We start from the raw sequence: 23,546 nt of genomic DNA, 5'->3' as shown, positions 1-23,546 counted from the left end.
GGAAGGGACGCCAAGGTTCATGTAGTCCAATCCCCTGCAATGCAGGAATCTCAACTAGGTGGCCATCCAACCTCTGCTGAAAAAACCTCCAAGAAAAGAGTCTCATCCCCATCAAGAGCCAAAGGCTTCCTCTTGACAGGCGATGGAAGTCGCTTGCTCCAAGAACGAGGCCTCAACTCGGGATGGGGCTGCCTCTGGCCACATGCACGACTCTGAACATTCTTGTGGATCTCGGCCACGACTCTGAACATTCTTGTGGATCTGTTGGATCCACAAATCTCAGGTGCAACCATACTATACTATTCTGGACAACAGCCATACGGAGAAATATGTACGAGAAATAACTAAGAAATACGAGAAATAACTAAGCAAGTATTAGACACCACCCAGAATTGGCCCTACTAAACATCTTCCAAGACAACAATGCCCATTTACACCACAAAGAACTCATAACCCACCTACTCTCAGCAGCCAGAAGCATCATAGCCAGACACTGGAGAGACCTGTCAGGAGTAAGCATGGACCCATGGTACCAAATAGTATGGGAAACAGCCTTATTAGAAAAATTCATCAATAAACTGAAACGGACACAGGGACAAATAGAAGACGACGCCTTGACCCCCTTGGCTCCCCTTTATCACATACACAGCCCAACAAGACAATGACAATAACCCACCAACAGCATACAAATCAATATGGCCCTCTTCCCCCCTCCACCCCTTCCCCCCTCCCAATGTCTCAACAAATGAAACTGATTTGTAAAAATGTTACATGGAACAAATACGAGAGACATTACACATACTTCTGTAAAACAAGAAAATCTTTAATAAAATTTAAAAAGAAAAAAATGTCAGGTGCAACTATTTCCTCAGAGCCACAAGATGTAGGCGGGAGTTCACGCAAGATGCGGGGCCTAAGATCTGAGCACAGGTGTGCTCTTTGCAGGGGCAGACATCTCCCATCAATGGGAAAGGGAAGGAGCAAGAGCCTCGGCTCCCAGCATTGGCCTTGGCTCTCAGCACCAACAAAGGGCTCTCTCTCTCTCCCTCCAAGCAGCTGACCATCGAAGGCATGAAGACATCTCCAGCCTGTATACGAAATACAGTGCATCACTTGGCTTCAGGAGAGCCTCCCGCAGCCACTGGTTTGTCAAGCATTTTTCTAGTCCCCGCTGGAAGAAAGAAGAGTTTCAGACGCTGAAGAAGCTGGCTTTGGTTGGCCCTCTGGGCACAGTTGGCCTCTCCCACTGCTGAGGAGGAAGTGCCCACCAATGCCTCCAGGTGGCACGCTTCCTTTCAGAGGCCAGCTGTGCCCTGTGCCAATGGAGCCAAGAGCAAGGTTCTGCTACCCTCAGCCACAAAACTTCTGCTGAGCTGTCTGGATTAGCTGCCTGCCTGGGAAAGGTCACTCCCTCCAAGCGCGGCGCCGCAATGCACATTGTGCGCGGCGCTCCGTCGGCTCCTGGGAGGCTTGCCTGGCTTATGCTTCTAAAGGGATCATAATCCTTAATCAAGAAGATTACAACAAGCAGCTAATCCCAAAACAAACAGCCCCAGCGCCGGGCAGAATTAAACTTTTTGGTCGACGCTAATTTCAGTCATTAATGTGACATCACTGGAAGCAATTCCCTGTGTGGCTCCCTCCTCCCTCCGGGTAACGTGTTGGGGGGGGGTGGCTAACGGGTTTCATTAACGCTAAAGGCTGCTTTTAATGTATGATACAGGGCAAACCTGGATTTGCTGCTGTGCTGGTAGATCTTGGCTCCCAGGTGAGCATACCTGTATCGTGTGATACAGGCTGCAGAGAGCCGCGACAGAGGCTCTCTGATTGTGATGGGCACTTCAAAAGTATATAGAGCCAAGAGATGTATTCGTCACTAAATGATCACATTGAGCTGAGGCTATTGGTTGGGTTTCTGTTCTGGCGGCAGCGTCTGTTTCACCTTGGTGTGATTTTCCTCCTCCTCTTCCTTCCCTCTTGAGAGCCAGTGTGGTGTAGTGGTTAAGAGCGGTGGACTCATAATCTGGGGAACCGGGTTCACTTCCCCGTTCCTCCACCTGCAGCTGCTGGATGACCTTGGGCCAGTCACACTTCTCTGAAGCCTCTCAGCCTCACTCACCTCACAGAGTGTTTGTTGTGGGAGAGGAAGGGAAAGGAGATTGTGAGCTGTTTTGAGACTCCTTCGGGTAGTGATAAAGTGGGATATAAAATCCAAACTCTTCCTCTTCTTCTTCCTCTCCTCTTGGCCCAGCTTGCCTTTGCTGCCCATGTGTGATTCTGTCAACAAGTGACTGTGCTCAGGCCAGGTGGCGTTGCCAGAAAAATCACCCAAAGCAGTGACACCGACTGGGTTGAATAGCAGTGAGAGGCTCACCTGAGGCAGAGGAAGTGGAGGAAAATGGCGCTAAGAAGAGCACCTGAAACAGGGCAAAGCATGTTTCGCACTGAGTGCAAGGTCAGTAGAGATCAGAAGCAGTTTGCAACAGCCTTGGCAAAAAACACAAAAATGAGGCTGACCGTTTAGGGTCATAGCCTAGGTCTACACTTACTGGAAGGCGCAAGTACAAACGCAGTGTTTTAGAGCAACCTGTTTTGGGGAGACCACTAGACAAAATAGTAACTTTAGCCGACATCTGCAATCTGCGCACCCCTGTGAAAACATCTGCCAGATTGTCCACTGCTTGCAGCATCTTCTCACCTAGAAAGGACACTATTTCCAGGGAAATGAAGGCATTTCAGGCCTGCTAAAACCATGACCCAGCCTCTCTTGACCAAAGTTTGATTTGACCCATAGCTCACCTGCACCCGGTAGGCAGATTCCCCCTGCTGCCCTCAACTGAGCAAAGTTAACAGAGTCAAGCACATTTTCTGCCAACATGAAGGCTGTCACGACACAAGGAGACACTGGAAGGCATCATTGGTTCTCCTGGATGTGTTTCCAGATACATGACTACCCTCAAAACTGTACGGCAGTCTCTACAGGGACAGGCAAAGGGGAAAAGCAGCTCTCCCTTTTTGACATTTGAAAAGGCTCGGGCAGCTGCAGCTCCAAGCCACTTCGTTATCAAGATTTTAGTGCCACCTGCGGACCTCATGAATAGCAATTAAATTCTAGATTTTGTCGGCTGCCAATCTTTGCTGCCCTCCATAACCTCGGAGGTTCTGGGTACAGAAATCCAGCTCATCGGGAGTGCAAAAGGTGGCAGGATTCATGAGGCTTTGTTGCAATCTTCAAACACTCCCAAGTTCACCTCGATTAAATTTATACTCCCTATCTCTGCCGCGCAGCCAGGAGATTAGGGCGCATGCTGCGGCCTCCGGGCTGAGGCAGCAAAGGCAAGCAAATAATCTCTCCTATCAAAAGAAGTTTTGTTTGTACATACAAGATCAGAAGGGGGCATAAACAACAGGCAGGCTCTCCAAGCTGCAGCGTTATCGCAGGAGCAGATAAGAGCAATAATTAAAAATTTATAGGAGGAAAAATTGGCTGCTTTGTCTGGATGGAGCGGGGGGGGGGTCCTAGCAGAGATCCTTCCCATGCCGGTGTGCTCACTTGTAACCCGGAGGCTGGAAAAGAGGCAGTCGAGTCGGTTCTGGGTGTCAAAAGACCTAACTCAGACCTCCTGAATCAGAGACAAAGGGACCCCGAGGGTCATCTAGCCCAACCCCCTGCAATGTAGGAATCTCAACTAGGTCATAACAGATGCGGAGAAGGCCTTTGATAATGTATCGTGGAATTATTTTGAAAAAAATCTATAGAAGAAACAGGACTTGGTGAAAACCTTGAACACTATCCCAGAACGGCCTGAGGGGACTAGGAGCCTCGAGGTGTCAGTCATCCCCTTTCTTCACAAAACCTCTCCAGAAGAACTTGCAAAGAACATGCAAAGAGCATCTGCTGGATCAGGCCAATGGCTCTTCTAGGCCAGGATCCTGTTCTCACAGTGGCCAACCAGATGCCTATATGGGAAACCCTCAAGTAGGGTTTTAGCAGCACTGCCTCCGACAGTGGAGTCACAGCATAGCCATTGTAGCTAGGAGACATTAACAGCCCTCTCCTGCAAGAATTTATCTAATTCTCTTTAAAAGCCTTCTAGGTTGGTGGTCCTCACTGCTTCCTGTGGGAGGGAGTTCCACAGTTTTAACTATGCACTGCTACTTACAGAAAAGTATTTCTCATTAAAGTATTAAAAATCTAAGTGGTGTGGTGGCAAATAGGAGAATTAAGAGTTCCGCAGAAATTGTTCCATTGTGAGGCATTGATACCGCACCATAAACTTCCCAGAGATAAATAGCTTTAAAATTTCTCCCCTGTAATATACTTTAATGAGGGCCCATGGAATTCTGTAACAAAAGGAAAGCTGCCCAAGCCACCTTGATGAAAGAATACATGCCGGCAGTTGGGGGAAGAGCTTTGGCTAAGAGGATCAATGTTATTCTACACATAATCCGACATGAAGTGCAGGAGGGCTCAGTTGCGTTCCATCTTGTCGAGTGTGATGCCAGGGTGGGCACCCCTTGTGGGAGCTCCAGGATAGGGAGGAAAAGGCACTGCCACCCCGCCTTCCAAGTGGGGCTCCTCTCTGCCCATGGAGACATCTGCCGTGGGAGCTGCATTGCCTTCATAAAACTCCGGGCAGGTGAAAAAGACGCCCCATCCCTTAAGGGCAACGCCATCTCTCTGCCCTTGGGCTGTCACAGAATGGTAGGGTTGTTAGGGGCTCCAGGGGTCATCTGTGGAGCACAAGAGTGTCTTCTGTTGCTCCACAGGGTGCGATCTGGACCAATGGCTTCAAGTAACAAAAAAAGGAGATTCCAATTAAACATCAAGGAGAGCTTTCTGACAGTAAGAGCCTTTGACTGTGGAGTGGAGAAGTTGGCAAGCTCTTCTTCATATGGGTTTTTTTAAACAGAGGTTGGGTGGCCATCTGTCACTGAGTCTTTTGCGGTGGTTCCTGTGTTTCAGGGGGTTAGACTAGATGACCCTTGGGGTTCCTTCCAGCTCTACAGTTCATAGAATCATAGAATCATAGAATCATAGAGTTGGAAGAGACCACAAGGGTCATCGAGTCCAACCCCCTGCCACGCAGGAAACACCATCAGAGCACTCCTGACATATGGTTGTCAAGCCTCTGCTTAAAGACCTCCAAAGAAGGAGACTCCACCACACTCCTTGGCAGCAAATTCCACTGTCGAACAGCTCTTACTGTCAGGAAGTTCTTCCTAATGTTTAGGTGGAATCTTCTTTCTTGTAGTTTGTATCCATTGCTCCGTGTCCGCTTCTCTGGAGCAGCAGAAAACAACCTTTCTCCCTCCTCTATGTGACATCCTTTTATATATTTGAACATGGCTATCATATCACCCCTTAACCTCCTCTTCTCCAGGCTAAACATGCCCAGCTCCCTTAGCCGATCCTCATAAGGCATTGTTTCCAGGCCTTTGACCATTTTGGTTGCCCTCCTCTGTACACGTTCTAGTTTGTCAGTGTCCTTCTTGAACTGTGGTGCCCAGAACTGGACACAGTACTCCAGGTGAGGTCTGACCAGAGCAGAATACAGTGGCACTATAACTTCCCTTGATCTAGATGCTATACTCCTATTGATGCAGCCCAGAATTGCATTGGCTTTTTTAGCTGCCGCGTCACACTGTTGGCTCATGTTAAGTTTGTGGTCCACCAAGACTCCTAGATCCTTTTCACATGTACTGCTCTCAAGCCAGGTGTCACCCATCTTGTATTTGTGCCTCTCATTTTTTTTGCCCAAGTGCAATACTTTACATTTCTCCCTGTTAAAATTCATCTTGTTTGTTTTGGCCCAGTTCTCTAATCTGTCAAGGTCGTTTTGAAGTGTGATCCTGTCTTCTGGGGTGTTAGCCACCCCTCCCAGTTTGGTGTCATCTGCAAATTTGATCAGGATGCCCTTGAGTCCATCATCCAAGTCGTTGATAAAGATGTTGAATAAGACCGGGCCCAAGACAGAACCCTGTGGCACCCCACTAGTCACTCTTCTCCAGGATGAAGAGGAACCATTGATGAGCACCCTTTGGGTCCGGTCAGTCAGCCAGTTACAAATCCACTGAGTGGTAGCATAGTCAAGACCGCATTTTACCAGCTTCTTTACAAGAATATCATGGGGCACCTTGTCAAATGCCTTGCTGAAATCAAGGTAGACTACATCCACTGCGTTCCCTTCATCTACCAGGCTTGTAATTCTGTCAAAAAATGAGATCAGGTTAGTCTGACATGACTTATTTTTCAGAAATCCATGCTGACTATTGGTGATCACAGCATTCCTTTCTAGGTGCTCACAGATTGTTTGCTTAATGATCTGCTCCAGAATCTTCCCTGGTATTGATGTTAGACTGACTGGGCGGTAATTATTTGGGTCCTCTCTTTTCCCCTTTTTGAAAATAGGGACAACATTTGCCCTCCTCCAGTCTGCCGGGACTTCGCCTGTTCTCCAGGAATTCTCAAAGATGACTGCCAGTGGTTCTGAGATCACATCTGCCAGTTCTTTTAATACTCTTGGATGCAGTTCATCTGGCCCTGGAGACTTGAATACATCTAAACTAGCCAAGTATTCTTGTACTATCTCCTTAGTTATTCTGGGCTGTGTTTCCTCTGCTGAATCATTTCCTCCAAATTCTTCAGGTCGGGCATTGTTTTCTTTATCGGAGAAGACTGAGGCAAAGAAGGCATTGAGGAGTTCAGCCCTTTCTGTGTCCCCTGTTTGCATTTCACCATCTTCTCCTCTGAGTGACCCCACTGTTTCTTTGTTCTTCCTTTTGCTACGAACATACCCATAGAAGCCTTTTTTGTTGCTTTTAACCTCTCTAGCAAGCCTGAGTTCATTCTGTGCTTTAGCTTTTCTGACTTTGTGTCTACACGTGCTGGCTATTTGTTTGAATTCCTCTTTGGTGGTTTCCCCCCTTTTCCATTTTTTGTACACATCCTTTTTTAATCTTAACTCAGTTAAAAGTTCTTTAGATAGCCACCCTGGCTTCTTTAGGCACCTTCCATGTTTCCGTCTCATTGGTATTGCCTGAAGTTGTGCTTTTGCTATCTCCCTCTTAACAAACTCCCAGCCATCATGAACTCCCTTTCCTTTTAGTATTACTGTCCATGGGATCTCACCCAGCACTTCCCTAAGTTTTATGAAGTCGGCTTTCTTAAAGTCAAGAAATTGAGTCCTAGTATGCTTGGCTGCTCCTTTCCGTTGTATAGTAAACTTCAGAAGAGCATGATCACTTGCGCCTAATGATCCTTCCACTTCTACCCCATTAACCAGGTCATCGACATTGGTTAGGACCAGATCTAAAATGGCTGTTCCTCTTGTTGCTTCTCCCACTTTCTGGACAATGAAGTTGTCTGCAAGGCCAGTGAGGAATCTGTTTGACCTTATGCTCTTGGCTGAGTTTGACATCCAACAAATATCTGGGTAATTGAAGTCCCCCATTACTACTATCTCCCTTCCTTTTGCATGCTTGGCCATCTGTTCCAGGAAGGCATCATCTATGTCCTCCGTTTGGCTTGGGGATCTATAGTAAACTCCCACAATGAGGTCACTATTATTCTTCTCTCCCTTAATTTTGACCCAAATGCTCTCACTTTGGCTTTGAGGTTCTAAATCTTGGATCTCTTCACAGGTATACACATCCCTGACATATAACGCCACTCCTCCTCCTTTCTTGTCTGGTCTGTTTCTCTGAAATAGATTGTATCCCTCCATTTTTACATTCCAATCGTGGGACTTATCCCACCAGGTTTCAGTGATGCCTATTATGTCATATTTAGTTTGCTGTACCAAGAGCTCAAGCTCATCTTGTTTATTTCCCATGCTTTGTGCATTAGTGTACAGACATTGAAGTCCATTAGTCATTCCCCCGTGTCTCTTATTTAAGGATTTTTTCCTCCCACCACTAGGTCTGCTTGCTGTTTGCTCCATTTGGTCTATGACATTTGGATGATCATCTTCATCAATTAATAGACTCCTACCTTCAGGAGCACTGTCTCCCTCCCCCGCATTAGTCAGTTTAAAGCCCTCCTGATGAGGTTTCTTAGTTTTTTGGCAAAAACATTCCTCCCAACCGTTGTGAGGTGCAGCCCATCGCTTGCCAGAAGTCCATCCTCAAGAAACTGCAGTCCGTGATCTAAGAATCCAAACCGTTCCTGTTTACACCATTTGCGAAGCCAGCTGTTTACTTCCACTATTTTCCTCTCTCTCCCTGGGCCCCGTCGTTCAACTGGGAGGACAGATGAGATGACGATTTGTGCATTTAATTGCTTCAATTTCCTGCCCAGAGCCTCGTAGTCTCTTTTGATCTTCTGGAGGCTATTGCTTGCAGTGTCATTGGTTCCCACATGAACCAAGAGGAAGGGGTATTTGTCAGTGGGTTTTATGATTCCTTGCAGTCGTTCAGTTACATCTTGGATCTTGGCCCCGGGGAGACAGCACACTTCCCGAGACATCTTGTCAGGCCCACAGATCACTGCTTCTGTTCCCCTCAGTAAGGAATCCCCTATCACCACTACACGCCTTCTCTTAGGTTTGGTCAGGGTTCTTCCGTGAGCGGTCCGTTCCAAGGTCGCCTGCACATTCCCTGAGGACTGACTTTGCTGCTCATCTTCATATACGTGATCGACTGTAATGAGGGAGAGATCCTCAAATGGAGTCTGCTCTTCGTCTTCCATGCTAGGGGAGAGGACCTCAAAGCGATTGTGTATTTCTAGACAATCAGAGCGAACCCTGGGCCTCCTACTTCTTTGAGTCACGTTTCTCCACATATCGGGCTCCTGTGTTGGTGAACTAGCCGCCTCCTCAGGGGAGTCCCCTGTCTCCTCCTTGGTGGAGACGGTGTGCTCTGTTGCTTCCAAGAAGAGCTCCAGCTCTCTAATTCTTTGGAGCGTAGCTACACGTTCCTCCAGTTGCTGGACTTTGTCTTTTAGGAGGGCAATCAACATGCAATTGCTGCACGTAAAGCTGCCTGCAACCTTTGGCAAGATGGCAAACATTGCGCAGGAACCGCAGGCGACTGCAGCTGTTCCCTCCCCCTCCATCTTGAGAATGTGTCGTTGGGCTTGAGAGTAGCTCCCCTAAATCTAAAAGATGGTTCAAACTGCGCGCGCCGCTGCCCTGCAACAGAAACCCTGCCTCAACAGAAACCCTGCCCCCTCTGACCTTTGACCAGGGAAAGCAGCTAATCAGCCACAAGAATCACACACACAAGAAAACCCTTTTGGCTCCTTCTTCAGCCGCTGCCCTGCAAACACTGATAAGCTCCTCCCACAGCTAATCACCTGCCTCAACAGAAACCCTGCCCCCTCTGACCTTTGACCAGGGAAAGCAGCTAATCAGCCACAAGAATCACACACACAAGAAAACCCTTTTGGCTCCTTCTTCAGCCGCTGCCCTGCAAACACTGAGTTCTATTACCTTGACAGGCAAACCATGTTTGGATTTGATCCACCTGCTGGACAGGTGTGCTCCTCTGTGCGCATGGCATCTGACTCAGAGAAAGAACCAAGGGGTCATCACAGGAACAGCTAATTATCTGCAGCAACATCCGGGAAAGCGCCCCCTTGTGAGCCGCTGCCAGCAGACCCGCTTTTGTAAGACATCGTCCTCCGCTTAGCGCTTAAGGTGCCCCCTCCCTTCCGGGGAAATTTGCCCTGGGAGCGTGTGCGTCACAAGCAGATGCAACCAACACATTTTTCACTGGCAAAGCGTTTCAGGAAGGTTGTCATCTCAGCTGGCGTAATTAGACTTCTGAGTTAATGGGCCATAAAGGCGGACAAGGAGACGTGTGCCACACGCAGGGCTTGCAAAACGTCTGGCTGGCTGCCGCTTCGGCCCAAGGACGTGTCCTTCTTCCCGCCCCAGGCAAGCCCCGCCCCGCCCAGGTATCCGCTCTGGGCACCAGCTGCCAGGAAGGTCTCCTGCGCAAGGGAAGGGCAGGCGAAGAGTCGGGGGGATGGCGCTGAAGCATTTCCTCCTAGGATAAGAATGTGGAGTGCAAAGATCAAGAATTTTGCAAGGGAGGAGCCACAGCCTAGTGACAGAGCTTTGCATGCAGGAGGTTCCAGGTTCGTTCCCCGGCAGTGTCTGCAGTTAAAAAGATTGGATGATGACAGGTGATGGGAAAGAGAGGCAGAGAGACCACCGGCAAGAGCCGCTACTGCTGGCCAGAATAGACAAGACAGGAATGGATGGAGAATTAGTTTGACCTGCAACACGGCAGCTACCTATTTTCCTAAGCAGAGATAAGAAGAGTCTGTTTCAGGATCTCAAGACCACTGACAAAAGAAGTTCCAAGTTTGCTTCTGCATTATTCTTTCATGAGGCTCTGCCTTTAGACCTCAAGGCTACTGCATAATCGGATGTTTGCAACCTCACATCTCTGCAAAGGGAGACTATTGCTTTTCATTTGGGGGAAAGAGACGCTCATGAGAGATGATAATCACCTCCCTAGGCCCAGAAAACAATGGAGGTGAAGCTGAAGGAGCTACTCCAGGAACCGGATGACTCTTCCCATCTATTCCACTCCTGCCTTTTCTAAATGGAAGTGGTTCTACATGGTCTTGTTCAGTCCTGGCTGAATTGGATCCTTTCAGCTGGAGGGCCCAGGGATTGCAACTAGCTCTCTCCACACGTACACACAAACACCCAATGGAGTCTGCCCGCTGTGTTTTGTAGCCCTTCTTCCAAGGACATGAACTTTCAAAGTTCAATATTCTGTACAAACCCAAATGCAAACCCCAAAGCACTGACCCACACAGAAAGAACACCATGAACTGCCCCAAACAGACACATTTGCACACTCAAATTATGTATTGCCTTGACACCCCACCTTTCCACCTAAGCTCAAAGGTTCCCCTCTTTACTTAATCCCCACAACAATCCTGCGAGGTAGGTTATGCTGAGCGGCACCCAGTGGGTGAGTGGGGATTTGAACCTTGGTCTCCCAGATGCTGATTTTAATGTATGGGTGTTAATATCGTGCTTGCATAGCAACACAGAAATATATATATATAAATACTGGCAACAAAACTCAACTCTAGGGTAGCAACGTTTTGAACCAAGCTATAGGGAGACCGACAGAGTCTGATCTCGGTGCTGCACTTATTACCTCAGAAACAAACACAAACACTGCTAATAAGAAAGTAAAGCTAGTTCCAGACTTCAGTTCCCAGTGGCGCTGTTTTTATGAAGTTTGCAGCAGCAAATATTACAGTTTCCAAGAGCCTAATGGAAATCACCATGGTTGATGATGACTTTGTGAAATCCCACTAGGGTATAGAATTGCAACTGCTTCTCTCTCTCTCTCTCTCTCTCTCTCTCTCACACACACACACACACACACACACTGTTCTCCATTAGTTCATCATTCTCTGCAAGTGTTCAACCCCAGAACTGCTGCCCTTCTTCTACTGACCTTGCACAATCCATTTCTTTCCACTACAGGCTTTTGGACCTGCTTCCAATCCAACTCATGCAGGTGACAGTTGGTGCACTGAAAAAGGCTGGAGCTGGTGGGCCATCTTCAATAATTGGCCGCTCTTTCCCTCCAGTGCTTGTGCTCAGCAGGACACTGAACCTGAACAAGACTCAAGGTGCATCGCTGCTATCCAAGGCAAGCTTGAGGAAATGCTCTTCGAGACACAAGCACTTCTGCTACGGTCTGGCATTTCAGGTACTTCCCAAACTCCAAATCCCAGCCCTTGAGGAAGTAAGACCCAAACCTGAGCAGAAGGTTAAAAAGGAGGGAAAGAACCAGAAGCCATCTCTGAAGCAAAGTCAGATAGCAGTAGAAAGGAGAGGCAGAGTTTGGGAAAGGTTCAGAAAAGAGAAACCAAAATGATCAAGGGGATGGAGAAAGGCTGTGACGTCTGTGACTTTTCAGTTTAGAGGAAAGGGGACATTATTGCACAGCATGGAGAAACGAGATAGGGAAAATATTTTCTCTCCCTCTCCTAACTCGTGGGCATCCGAAGAAGCTGAATGCTGGAAGATTCAGGACTGAGAAATGAAGGTCCTTCTTCACAGATTGCATAGATAAAACTACAGATGGCTTTAAAAGAGGATGAGACAAGTTCACAGAGGAGGAGAGGGCTATGGGTGGCTCCTAACCCTGATGGCTCTGCTCTGCCTCCCCAGCTGGAGCCAGCAATGCTTCTGAATCCTAGTTGATGGAAACCACAGGAGGTTCTTGCTTGCTGGTTTCCCATTGAGGCATCTGGTCAGCCACTGTGAGAACAAGATGCTGGACTAGATGGGCCATTGGCTTGAGCCAGGAGGCACTTCTTACGTTCTTGCTCCACGCTGAAATGTATTTGAAGGACGTATGCAAGGGCCAGAGGTCGATGGCTGAAGGTCTTGCCTTATTGTCTTCAGTCCACAGTCTCAAGCTGCTGATGGTGAGAACAGACACTAATAGGTTTAGATAGACTAAGGGCCTGGCCTGGTCAACATCCCTTGCAGCACTCAAATTACGCACCAAGAAAAGCCAGCTTTCTGTAACCTGCAGAAAGCACGCGCCTTGAAGCAAAAGCAGGTGTGTATTTTTTGTTCGTTTGAAAGAATAGTTTCTGCTTCGACTGGTCCAAGGGTAGGGGGAATAGCTCTGAGCAGCATGGAAGAGACATCCCTCCCCCCGCTCATGCCAGTTCTTGCTGCTCAGCTGACCTACCTCATTTCTTCTTTTTTCCTTTCCTCACCTGCCCCCTCTTCCCCATCACGCTCTGATTTCTGCAAGATATTCTCTGCCTGCACTTTGCCACAGCTCCTGGGAACAGGCTTTCAAAAACATCAAGCGGCTGTTCTGAAGCAGAGTTTTCTTTCGGGTGCCGATTTCTGGGTCCGCTTTCAAATTCTGCATTTTGCAGAATCACACCACGCAGGTCCCTAAGCGTGGAGGATGTGGGCACAGGGGCTGGATGAACACTGGGCCCGTGGAGGGGTGGGGAGAGGTGCTTAGAGCCGGCAGGGATGCTGGAGGAATTTCGAAGCGAAGTAGATCCAAGCTCAGTGGTGAGATTTTGTAAACACCACCAAAAACCATCAAGACACACATTTTAATCCTTGTTTAACACAAAGTGCCTGTTAGTGAACAGCTTAATGCCATTCTTTAATTTAAATGGCATTGAGTGTTTAAGGCTTTATAGTCTGGCAGGGAAAAAAATCCTCTTTGGAGATTTCTGGCTCAGAAGGGTAGGTGGCATGTGTACGCACAAACAGGTGCCTAACACATGGAGGATTTTGCACCTCTCAGGGTCCAGCTAGGTGCTGCACGCAGGTACTATCCCAAAGGCTCTGATTAAGCAGGAAAAGCTGACTGCGAAGAGGAACTGCGATAAGGAGCGATGCCAGATTCAAGATGCCCACGTTGGGGTTTAAAGCCCTAAACATCTCAGGCTCCAAATACCTGAAAGACCAGAGCACCCTCCCCACATCATATAAATTCCCGGCGGATGCTGAGGATGACCTCTTTACAATGGCCCTGACAGCAGAGGATTTGTGTTTTTAGGAGCCAGCCTATTCTTGTGATTGTAATTAGTTTTGAACTGTTTTTAATACAGCATTTTTTAAAAATTGTTGCTATCTGCTCTCAGGCCTTAGGGTGAAGGGCAGGTGAGAAATCTTAATAATAATGGCCTTACAAGCGGGTGGTGTTGCTAGCTGATTTTATAGAAACAAAATCCTATCGAGCTGCCATTCATTCATCAAGGACCACCAACGCAGACCAATTCCTTTCCAAGACTAAGGCTTCAACAATAAGAGCAAGTACTGACTCTGAGTACCCTTTACCATAGCTGTACCATGTCTTTTCCCAGTAACCACCTGTTTACCAACTTTTCAGACAACAGTGGTGCCAAAAGCACAGTTTGAGCATGACTCAGGGTGACGTAAGATCTTAAATTCCATACGAAAAGAACAGAAAGATGACATAGGAGGAAGGAGGCAATGAAGAGGCTGCTGCTAGAAGAGGAAAAAGGTGCTGCATTCTGTTCTTTAGCAACGTCCTCTGAATTTTGGGTGTTTCCTAACACCCATGAGGTTTATTATAGCATGCAGCCCAGCAGAAATCCCTGGGTAAACCAGGACACCTGCCTTTGCAAGCAAAGAATGCAAAAGGAAGGTCCTGGTGAATCTTTGGGAGTGGAGGAGACAGTGACATGAGATCTTGTATGCAAGAATCCTGCAGCTGGTCTTTTGAAGATGCTGCCCGGGAGGGTATGGGGGTCTGTGAGGGAGGGAGGTTTTGTGGGCTGCGCCATACAGTAACTCTGACGAGGACAGATGAGAGCAGACCAAAGTGGTTAAGTTGATGGACACGCCAAGGGACAAACTGAGCCCAGAGGTCTCTAATCAGCACGGAGGGCTCTCTGAGTGACATCTGTTGGAGGCAGGATAACATTGGGCTTGATGGCCAGCTGGTTTGAGCTTGTAAATATGCTTGTACTGTAGCACAATTAGCCTTCCTTTTCATGCCCCCCCAATTTCACTAGGGCCGTTCCATTCACTGTTCCAGTGTACAAGGGGATCGCATCTATCAACCGGGGTTAACAGCTCCAGAGAATTCAGAGTTTTGCCTTCCCAAAATGGGCACTGTTCTGATAGATTGCTCTTTCTCAACTACTATGCTGCGCTGAGTCCCAAACATCCAGCGTTAGTTCTATACAGTGTTACCTCCAGTTACGTACTTAATTCGTTCCGGAGGTCCGTTCTTAACCTGAAACTGTTCTTAACATGAGGTGCGCTTGCACTAATGGGGCCTTCCGCTGCCGCCACCACGCGACTTCAACTTGCATCCTGGGGCAAAGTTCATAACCAGCAGCATCTACTTCCAGGATAGCGGAGCTCATTACCCGAAGCGTTTGTAAGGAGGACGGTACGTAACCCAAGGTGCCACTGAAACTTTTAAAAACTAAAATAGTTTGTGGACGCTACAGGATCGCATACAAAGCAGGGGGCAAGCTCTGCACCCATTGCTTACATCAAATGAGTTGAAGATGGTCCAGCTGTAAATATAGGGCCCAGGTGAAAACAATGGCCCAGCAGTGGCTTGTGTGTGGCACAGGATTCAGATTCAGAAATGGCTAGACCTAGAGACACTCTCAGGCGATCTATGCCTATAGCCCTGCTGGGTTGTCTGAGCACAAGGAGGAATCTAGCATGGCTTGGGAAGGATGTGAAACTGCTGCACCACACACAAACACACACGTACACAGACACACACTCCTCCATCAGTGTAATGGCCAGCCAAGCTCTAGGGAGGCCGCTTAAACATCTCTATTAACTGGAATTGCTACAATCTCAACAACTCACCTGCCCAGCGATGCAAAACAAAGAAAATTGAACCCACCAAAAAATAAATTTAAAAACATCCACTATTTTAAGCCTATCAAGTCCACTCCTGATTTCTGTGAATCCTGCCCTGATTATTATTATTTATTATTATTATTATTATTAATTATTATTATTCCTGGGAACCTTAAGAGACAGGCAGGGACTGGGAAACAAAACCAACCCATTCTCCCCTGTAACAACTTTCACCAACCAGGGTGATGAACTGCATGCTGGGTGCAAGGAAAGCTGCACCCCTGCCAAGTCTCCCGTGGTTCTATCCCACCCCATCTCAGAAGGAAATGAAAACTCCACTTTGCCATACAGAACTGGCTGCCTCTGTGTGGAAAGCAGGCCTCCCTCCCCTTCCCACCCCAAAGGTACCATCCATGATGGCAGCTTTCCAAAGCCTCCTGGTGCTCTGCCTGGAGTCCTCTCTGCACCCGTTCCCAGCAGAGAATCCAAGGCGCAGAAGCTCAACTGGGCAGCTATTACAAGCCCTGTGAAAATGTGTCTTGCCAACCCATTGCCTTCATTAATATAACGTTATCGCGTTCCTAATGCTGGTGCTCTAAAGCAAATGTTCTGTTACCAGCTCACCCACTGGCACATTTTTCAGCAGGGAAACAGCTGCTCGCTGAACCAGTCACACCAACACCCGCCGCCCCTCGCCCCCAAGTGCAATCTTGTCAACAGCACAGCACAGGCCTCTGCCCTCTCCTTTTCCAGCAGGCAGAAAAAAAACACATCTCTCAGCTTATGTTCTGCTCTGGAGAAATAAGGAGGGTGTGGGAAAGACACCCCATCTCTCCATTTGGAATGTGCATTCCGCTGCGGTTTTCGCGGCACTTGTTTTTTCAGTGCATCAAACAATACTGTCTACCTGGTTTGTGTGTGTGTTTAATAGATAATCCTCACTACTCAGTGGTGAGTCATTTTCATTCGCCACTGCCTGCCACAGGAGGGTCAGCCTTTCCTGCCAGCATCTCCACCCCTTGGCAGTAGCGGCAGCGACAACGCCGAGACCAGCGGCAGATCAGGTTGGTGGGGCTTCTGGATCTCCTCCAGGGAGCGGGCGGCTGGGTGGTGGAAGGAAACCGAGAAAGGGGTGGAGGGGGAACACAGGAGAGTCACAAGCAGTTTGTGCCTGCGACGCCTGATGTTCACGTCACACTTCAGTGCGCGGAGCCAGGAAAAAACACGGCTTTGGAGGTGACATTTGCAGTTGGCTCATTACTCTTTTCAAAAGAGCCTGGCATCAAAGAGACAGCTTCAAACGGCAGGCTCACATGCACATATGCAGGAGCTAATTAACCGCCATGCTGGTAGCAGCCAGAGAGGAGGAGACGCTGGCAAGCGACTCAGCCTTACAAGCGCTTCCTGGCTGCGCAAGTCTATTGAGGCTGCACTGCAAACTATGAGGCTGGCAAAGGGTTCGTGGTCAGCAAGGCAGCCTGTGTGGGATTAAATCCTACCTTCGTGCTCCTTCTCGGAGGTCCCAACCTTCTTTATTTTCTTGGGGGACTTCATGAAGAGCGGAAAGATGGTCCGAAGGCCGAGGATGTCAACAAACTTGTGGCAGTTGTCGGCTCCCTCGGGCCCAATCATGGCGTGGTCCAAAACCTTCAGGGCACTGCTCCGGGAGATTTTCTTCTCTCTGTAGAAGCAGAAGGACTTTTGTCAGTGAACTGAGCAATGCACTTTGCCACAAGGTACAGAAGGTTTTCCTCCACCAGTAGGATGAGGCTGCACACAATAATGAACAAGCAACAAAGCTCCATCTTAGTCCGCAGAAGAGAGAGGATGGGAGCACTCTCTGCTTTGGGGTGGCCACTGAGACACAGGGAACTTCTCTGCCTCCTTTCCTCTTGCACCAACTGCAAAAGGGCACACTTGCTCTTTTAGGTCCACCGCATAAGTAAGCACCAATGAATGAGAAACCTGCTTGCACCTCAGTAGGCAAGAAACCAATCCACTTAAAAGCCTTTCACACAGTTAGAATCAGAAATCTGCAAGTCGGAAAGGATCCCCCAAGATCAATCAAGTTCTTTTTTTTGGTAAATATTTTTTTTGGTTTTTTCCAAGTTAATTTCCACAATTAACCACAAAAAAACAAAAACAAAAATGCCCCCCCATCCCCAAAAACATTTCAAAACCTTATCTTTGATGTTCTTTAGACCTCATGACTTCTCTCCATTCTCTCTTCTGGTTTCTTATATTAACAAAATTCTGCATTTTCATACACATACTTCATCAGTTCTTCTTCTGATTCTAACAAAATTCTTCTGCATTTCCTTACGCATACAGTGGTACCTCAGGTTAAGTACTTAATTTGTTCTGGAGGTCCATTCTTAACCCGAAACTGTTCTTAACCTGAAGCACCTCTTTAGCTAATGGGGCCTCCTGCTGCCGCCGCGGTGCCAGAGCACGATTTCTGTTCTCATCCTGAAGCAAAGTTCTTAACCCGAGGTACTATTTCTGGGTTAGCGGAGCCTGTAACCTGAAGGATATGTAACCTGAAGCGTATGTAACCTGAAGCGTATGTAACCTGAGGTACCACTGTACTTCGTCAATTCTTCTTCTTCTTATTTTATCCACATTTTGCTGATTGCAAGTGTGTAATCTGAGCCTGCCAATGTATCAATTTATTTACATTATTTTGCACATATACAATAAATGTTTCCCATTCTTTTCCCTAACTTTGGCATATTTAAATTTCACTGGAAGGCGACTATCAGTTAAGTCTGATTTAAAATCCTGCTCACCTTCCTCACAGTCTCCTCTTAGTCTCAGAGGCTGTAATTTCTGCCTCATTTCAGCCACCAAGGCATTCCCACATATTTCCTGCCCACCTCCCATGCCATCCATATATGCCCTTAGTGTCTCCTGGTATTTCTTCATATCAATCACAATTTCCAATTTTCTAAAAAATTTCCTCCAGCCCTTGCATCAAGACCTCCACCGCTTCTGTTTCCTTTCTCACTGGTTCTATCTTAATAATCAGTTTTGTCACCATTTCGGTATTTTTGTCCAAGAGCAAGCAAGTTCAACCCCCTGCAATGCAGAGTTCACAGCTGAAGAATCCCTGACAGATGACCACCCAACCTCTGTTTAAAAACACTACTGATCATCATTTGGCACTTTCAATTTGGAGGATGGATGGCGGCTAACAGATTGAGATTGAACCCTGACAAGACAGAAGTACTGTTTTGGGCGGACAGGAGGCAGGCAGGTGTGGAGGACTCCCTGGTCCTGAATGGGGTAACTGTGCCCCTGTAGGACCAGGTGTGCAGCCTGGGAGTCATTTTGGACTCACAGCTGTCCATGGAGGCGCAGGTCAATTCTGTGTCCAGGGCAGCAGTCTACCAGCTCCATCTGGTACGCAGGATGAGACCCTACCTGCCTCAGACGGTCTTGCCAGAGTGGTGCATGCTCTGGTTATCTCCCGCTTGGACTACTGCAATGCGCTCTACGTGGGGCTACCTTTGAAGGTGACCCGGAAACTACAACTAATCCAGAATGCAGCAGCTAGACTGGCAACTGGGAGCAGCCGCCGAGACCATATAACACCGGTCTTGAAAGACCTACACTGGCTCCCAGTACGTTTCTGAGCACAATTCAAAGTGTTGGTGCTGACCTTTAAAGCCCTAAACGGTCTTGGTCCAGTATACCTGAAGGAGCGTCTCCACCCCCATCGTTCAGCCTGGACACTGAGGTCCAGCTCCGAGGGCCTTCTGGCGGTTCCCTCGCTGCAAGAAGCCAAGTTACAGGGAACCAGGCAGAGGGCTCTCTCGGTAGTGGCACCCGCCCTGTGGAATGCCTCCCACCAGATGTCAAAGAGTAAAACAACTACCAGACTTTAAGAAGACATCTGAATGCAGCCCTGTTTAAGGAAGCTTTTAATGTTTAACAGACCACTGTATTTTAATATTCTGTTGGAAGCCGCCCAGAGTGGCTGGAGAAACCCAGCCAGATGGGCGGGGTATAAATAATAAATTATTATTATTACTTAGTGCTTTACAGTCTTCATTGTGCTTGCAACCATAGGGCGGATCAATGCTCTACCCATTTCACAGATGTGGAAACGGAAGCTGAGAGAGTGACTAGACCAAGCCTGCACAACAACCACATGATGGAGGCGGGACCAATCTCTCCCAGTTCCAAGCACAACTGTGTATATGGAAAACCAGAATAGCCCCCAACCATCTCAGTGCCTGAGTTGGAACCCTTTCAATTCCAAAGCTCGATTTTGTACACTACTCCAGCTTTTCTCAACCTGCTACCCGATCCAGATGGCTTGGTCTACAACTCCCATCAGCCCTAGCCGGAATCTGGAAGGCACAAGGTCAGGGAAGGCTAGGCTAACCTTCCGAGAGAACCTGGATTGTCAACTGCACACAACCTCCCTTTCTGAAGCCAAGAGATATTCCTGTAAGCTGTATCCCCAGTACGGGGGAGGATGGAAGTCAGCCACGATTACAGTCTAATTCCCAAACTTGAAACAAGAGTGCAAATTTATTTCGCACAAGGTGTTCTTGTTGTTTTATTGACCTTTCGTGCATGGGGACTGGGTCTCCCCTCTTACAGCTGTAACTAGCAAGAGGGATGAGGCGCAATGGATATGTCAAAGGGGGGGGGAGCACTCCCTACTCATAGCCATATTGATCCGCTAATAATGTTTCATATTTCTTGTATGGCAGCTACATGTGTGTGCAAGGAAGCAGAAACGGGGAACAGAGGAAAGGAAGAAGCCGCATTCAGGCTCTTACACCTGCTCAATTCCGTTTCACATTTTCGTTTCAAACGTACGCTTAAAGCATGCAATATGTGAAGTGGCCCTTTATAGGATGCCATCCTCTCACACCCACAGAACCCAGCAATCCACAATGGTTTACCAGCAACCAACTTAATTATTTTAGGTGTATGTGTGTTTTTCTTCCCTGTGTTCAAGAGCAAAGCTGGAACTCAGCCCTCATTTTGGCCTGTGAATGCAGAACACCAGTAAGCAAATCAGCCAGGATTTTCTGCCTTTTTCCATGGCTGTTGCCAGCAGCAGGGAATGAAACAGGCCCTTCGCAAAATGCTGCTGCAAAATGCCACCGCGGACGTATGTTTGAAATTCATGCCAACAAAGAGAATGCAAGGAAGCGGGCGTTTGATTGCCGACACAGCTCCATTCAGCAAAGCATAACTCCCAATTTGTTCGGGGGCGGGCGTCCGATTTGGAGAAACAAAAATCCTAAAGCAAAACCAAAAGAGAAGAACAGCCACCAAGATGCTTGAATTGGAACATGAGCAGATGAGAGGAAGGGAAGAAAGAGGGTGAACAAATCTTGGCAGCTTCTTGCAAGTCAAAGCCAACTCCTTCCAGCACGACGCTAAAAAGGCCAGCACAGCCTCACGCTGGGCCCAGCCAAGGAGGGTCATTCCTTGCCTCCTTGATCCCAGAACACAGGGCTGCGTTGCCAGAGGCAGACATCAGGCATCCTGTTTGCCCTGTGCTGTGTAGGGAAGCCTCCAGGGAAGCCAAGAAGGCCTAAGGAGGAAGAGGAGCAGGGTCAAGATTGCGCACATGGCAGCGGCAAAGAGCAGTAGCTTCAGGATTAATTCCACCACAACTGCCCTTCCACAAGGTGCCGTCCAACTTGCCCATGCCCAGAGTGTCTTTCTGTCGCATGTTTCACAGCCAGTGACGCAAATGATGCAAAAGAGGGGCAGGGAATTGCAAAATATGATGGCACATGGGGTATGCATTAGACTGCAGGTCTGCAGAATCATATGAAGCATAGCTGTCAATCTTTTCCTTTTTTAAAGGGAAATTCCCTTATTCCGAATAGGATTCCTCACAAGAAAAGGGAAAAGTTGGCAGCTATGGTTGGAAGGGACCCAAGGGTCATCTAGTCCAACCTCCTGCAACGCAGAAATCACAGTTAAAGAATCCCTGGCAGACGGCCACCCATCCAAGCAACCAATCACAACTGCACCCTAGAGAAGGCGCTCAAGGCGGCACACGCACGTCACACTCCATGCCTCCATTTTATCCCAACAAAAATTCTTCAATGTAGGTGATGCCAATTCTGAGATCTTAACACCAAGAGGTAAACCGAGAGGTAAATTCTTGCAACTTAAATGTGCAACCATATTGCCCAGCTGCTTTATTAGAAGCCTGCCCTGATTCATCTATTAAGAATACTTCTACACCCCTTTTCACAAGATGTCTCAAAGGGGTGCACAATGTAAAGCAATACAGAAAGCTACCCAAGACATCTGCGCCTTGTACGGTGGAGCGGGCCAAGTGAGTTGATGCTTGGATAGAACGTCACTGTAAGACGAACCCATTTCACAGGCTACCCCTTTGAGTGCTCAGCAGGGCAGCACAGAGCGCTTACAGGAAGGAGCCTGCTGTGGAAAGTAATCCACTCACCTCCTCCTCCTCCCTCTCCTTCCCTTGCCACTTCCAGCTCTCCTTCACCTTGCAAGCGGCAATAATAAAAGGCTAAAAAATAAAGTTCAGGTTTTGGCTGGAGAACTTCAGGACTCCTTTTTCGGGGGAAGTAATTGCATATTGATCAGCATTTAGGCAGGTTGCAGGGAGCTGATCTCTGGAATATTCATTGGGTTTAAGTTCAGGCTTGTAGAGATCAATAGCTGTTTGACTGGACTGTCTCAGGTTGATTTTATTTGAAATATTTATTCTACTAGAGGGCAAGCAGTTTATCTTAGTCTCATCTTGGGCTTATTGAAATCTCTCTTGGGTGAGAACTAATTCAGACACCACAGCCTGGGAGCCTCACCAAACGAGCGACTGACCTGGACCTTAAAAAGACCAGGAACAAACTCATTGCACTGACAACTTCCTGGCACTGGAAACCCACCAGGCCAAGCACAACTCATGCGAAGGCTCAAAAAACCTCCTGGCTTTGGTACATGTCCAAAACTGAAAGAAATAGGGGTGGTGATATAGTAAGCACCCAGCAGGTCACCAAGCAAAGCTTTGGCTTGGCGAGTCACAAGTTGTGCAAGCAGGAGAGTGGAGGTGGGTCAGTCTCCAAGATGGAGAAGAGGACAGTCACAGGGGTGGCGATGGTGGCGGAGGGTTCCAGGAAGGAGGCCGTCCAAAGAGCGCTTCAAAAAGCACCCAGAAACCACTCTTGGCGGACTGTATGCTACATGCTCTACAGCTGCTAGGAGTCAAGGGCAGCCCCTGTGTGGCAGTCTAACCTCCAGAATTAGAGAAGTGAGAATGGCAGCTGCCGGGTCCAACCCCTCCTTCCCTCCCCAGATACCTTGAAATCCTGGTAATCTATAGAAGAATGACTTCAGAAGCACCCACAGGGCATTGGTGCCAAATGACCAAGAACATATGAAGAGCTTACTAAGTTAAGCCAGTGGCCTCTCTCATCCAGCCTCCTCTTCTCCCAGTGGCCAACCAGATGCCCATTATGGGAAACCCACAAGCAGGATTCGACCACAAGAGCAGCCCCTCCCCTCCTGTGGCCTCCAGCAAGTGGTCTTCAGAAGCACTGCTGTCAAACCCTGCCCATCAGGCAACTCCCTTCCTTGTCCCTGTCAGGAAGGAAAACAAAAGACCCCAAGAAACTCCCCCAAGGCAGGGTACCAGAAGCCAAAGTCACTCCACCGAAGGACTGTTATCGCAGGATGTTTGCAGAAGGGTGCGCATTAGGAAACAGTGGCGCGAGGCTCTGATTCTGCTAGATAAACACAGCGTGAGGCTGTGCTGAAAGGAAATTTCAGTAGATACACATTAATTTTCGGGTTTCCAAGGAGCTGATGTGACATGAAAACAAGAGACGTAATGAAATATTTTTGCAGGGGCTGCTGCAGTGCGTTCTGCATGCAAACGCACTCCTGACTTTCATGCGTTATTCCTGACTGGGCCCACAGCCCTCTTGCAGCCAGGAAAGGTGGTCAAGGGAAGCCACCATAAATGGCTTTGCAAGAGAGCCTCCCCACCCCGCTGAGAAAAGCTTTACGAACCTTCTCCCCCACACTCAATATGTGTCTCCATTTCCCCTATGTGTTTCCTGGCACTTAAAAGTCAAGACAAGCTCATTCCCTGCTTGCTATAAATACAGGGTGAGGCCTTCCCAGGCAGCTGCTTGAGAGAAGGAGGGTTTCTCCTCCACACAAGACGGGGTGTAATAAGTCTCGTGCCAATGCTCCCAAGGCACTTGACAATGCGAT

The 23,546-nt window shown here is 48.1% G+C and overlaps 1 protein-coding gene across 1 annotated transcript in view; it reads right to left on the bottom strand.

Moving 5' to 3' along the window:
• CTNNBL1 (catenin beta like 1) overlaps positions 1-23,546 on the bottom strand; it is a 96,379-nt gene that overhangs the window by 24,888 nt on the left and 47,945 nt on the right. Inside the window, exon 11 of the mRNA XM_083447438.1 lies at positions 16,817-16,998. Within this exon, the coding sequence (XP_083303564.1) occupies positions 16,817-16,998 (182 nt within the window). The remainder of the gene's footprint in view (positions 1-16,816; positions 16,999-23,546) is intronic.

The sequence above is a fragment of the Podarcis tiliguerta genome, assembly GCF_965153285.1.
Source record: "Podarcis tiliguerta genome assembly, chromosome: 6".
NCBI lineage: Eukaryota > Metazoa > Chordata > Lepidosauria > Squamata > Lacertidae > Podarcis > Podarcis tiliguerta.
This window is presented reverse-complemented; position numbering and strand designations above follow the sequence as displayed.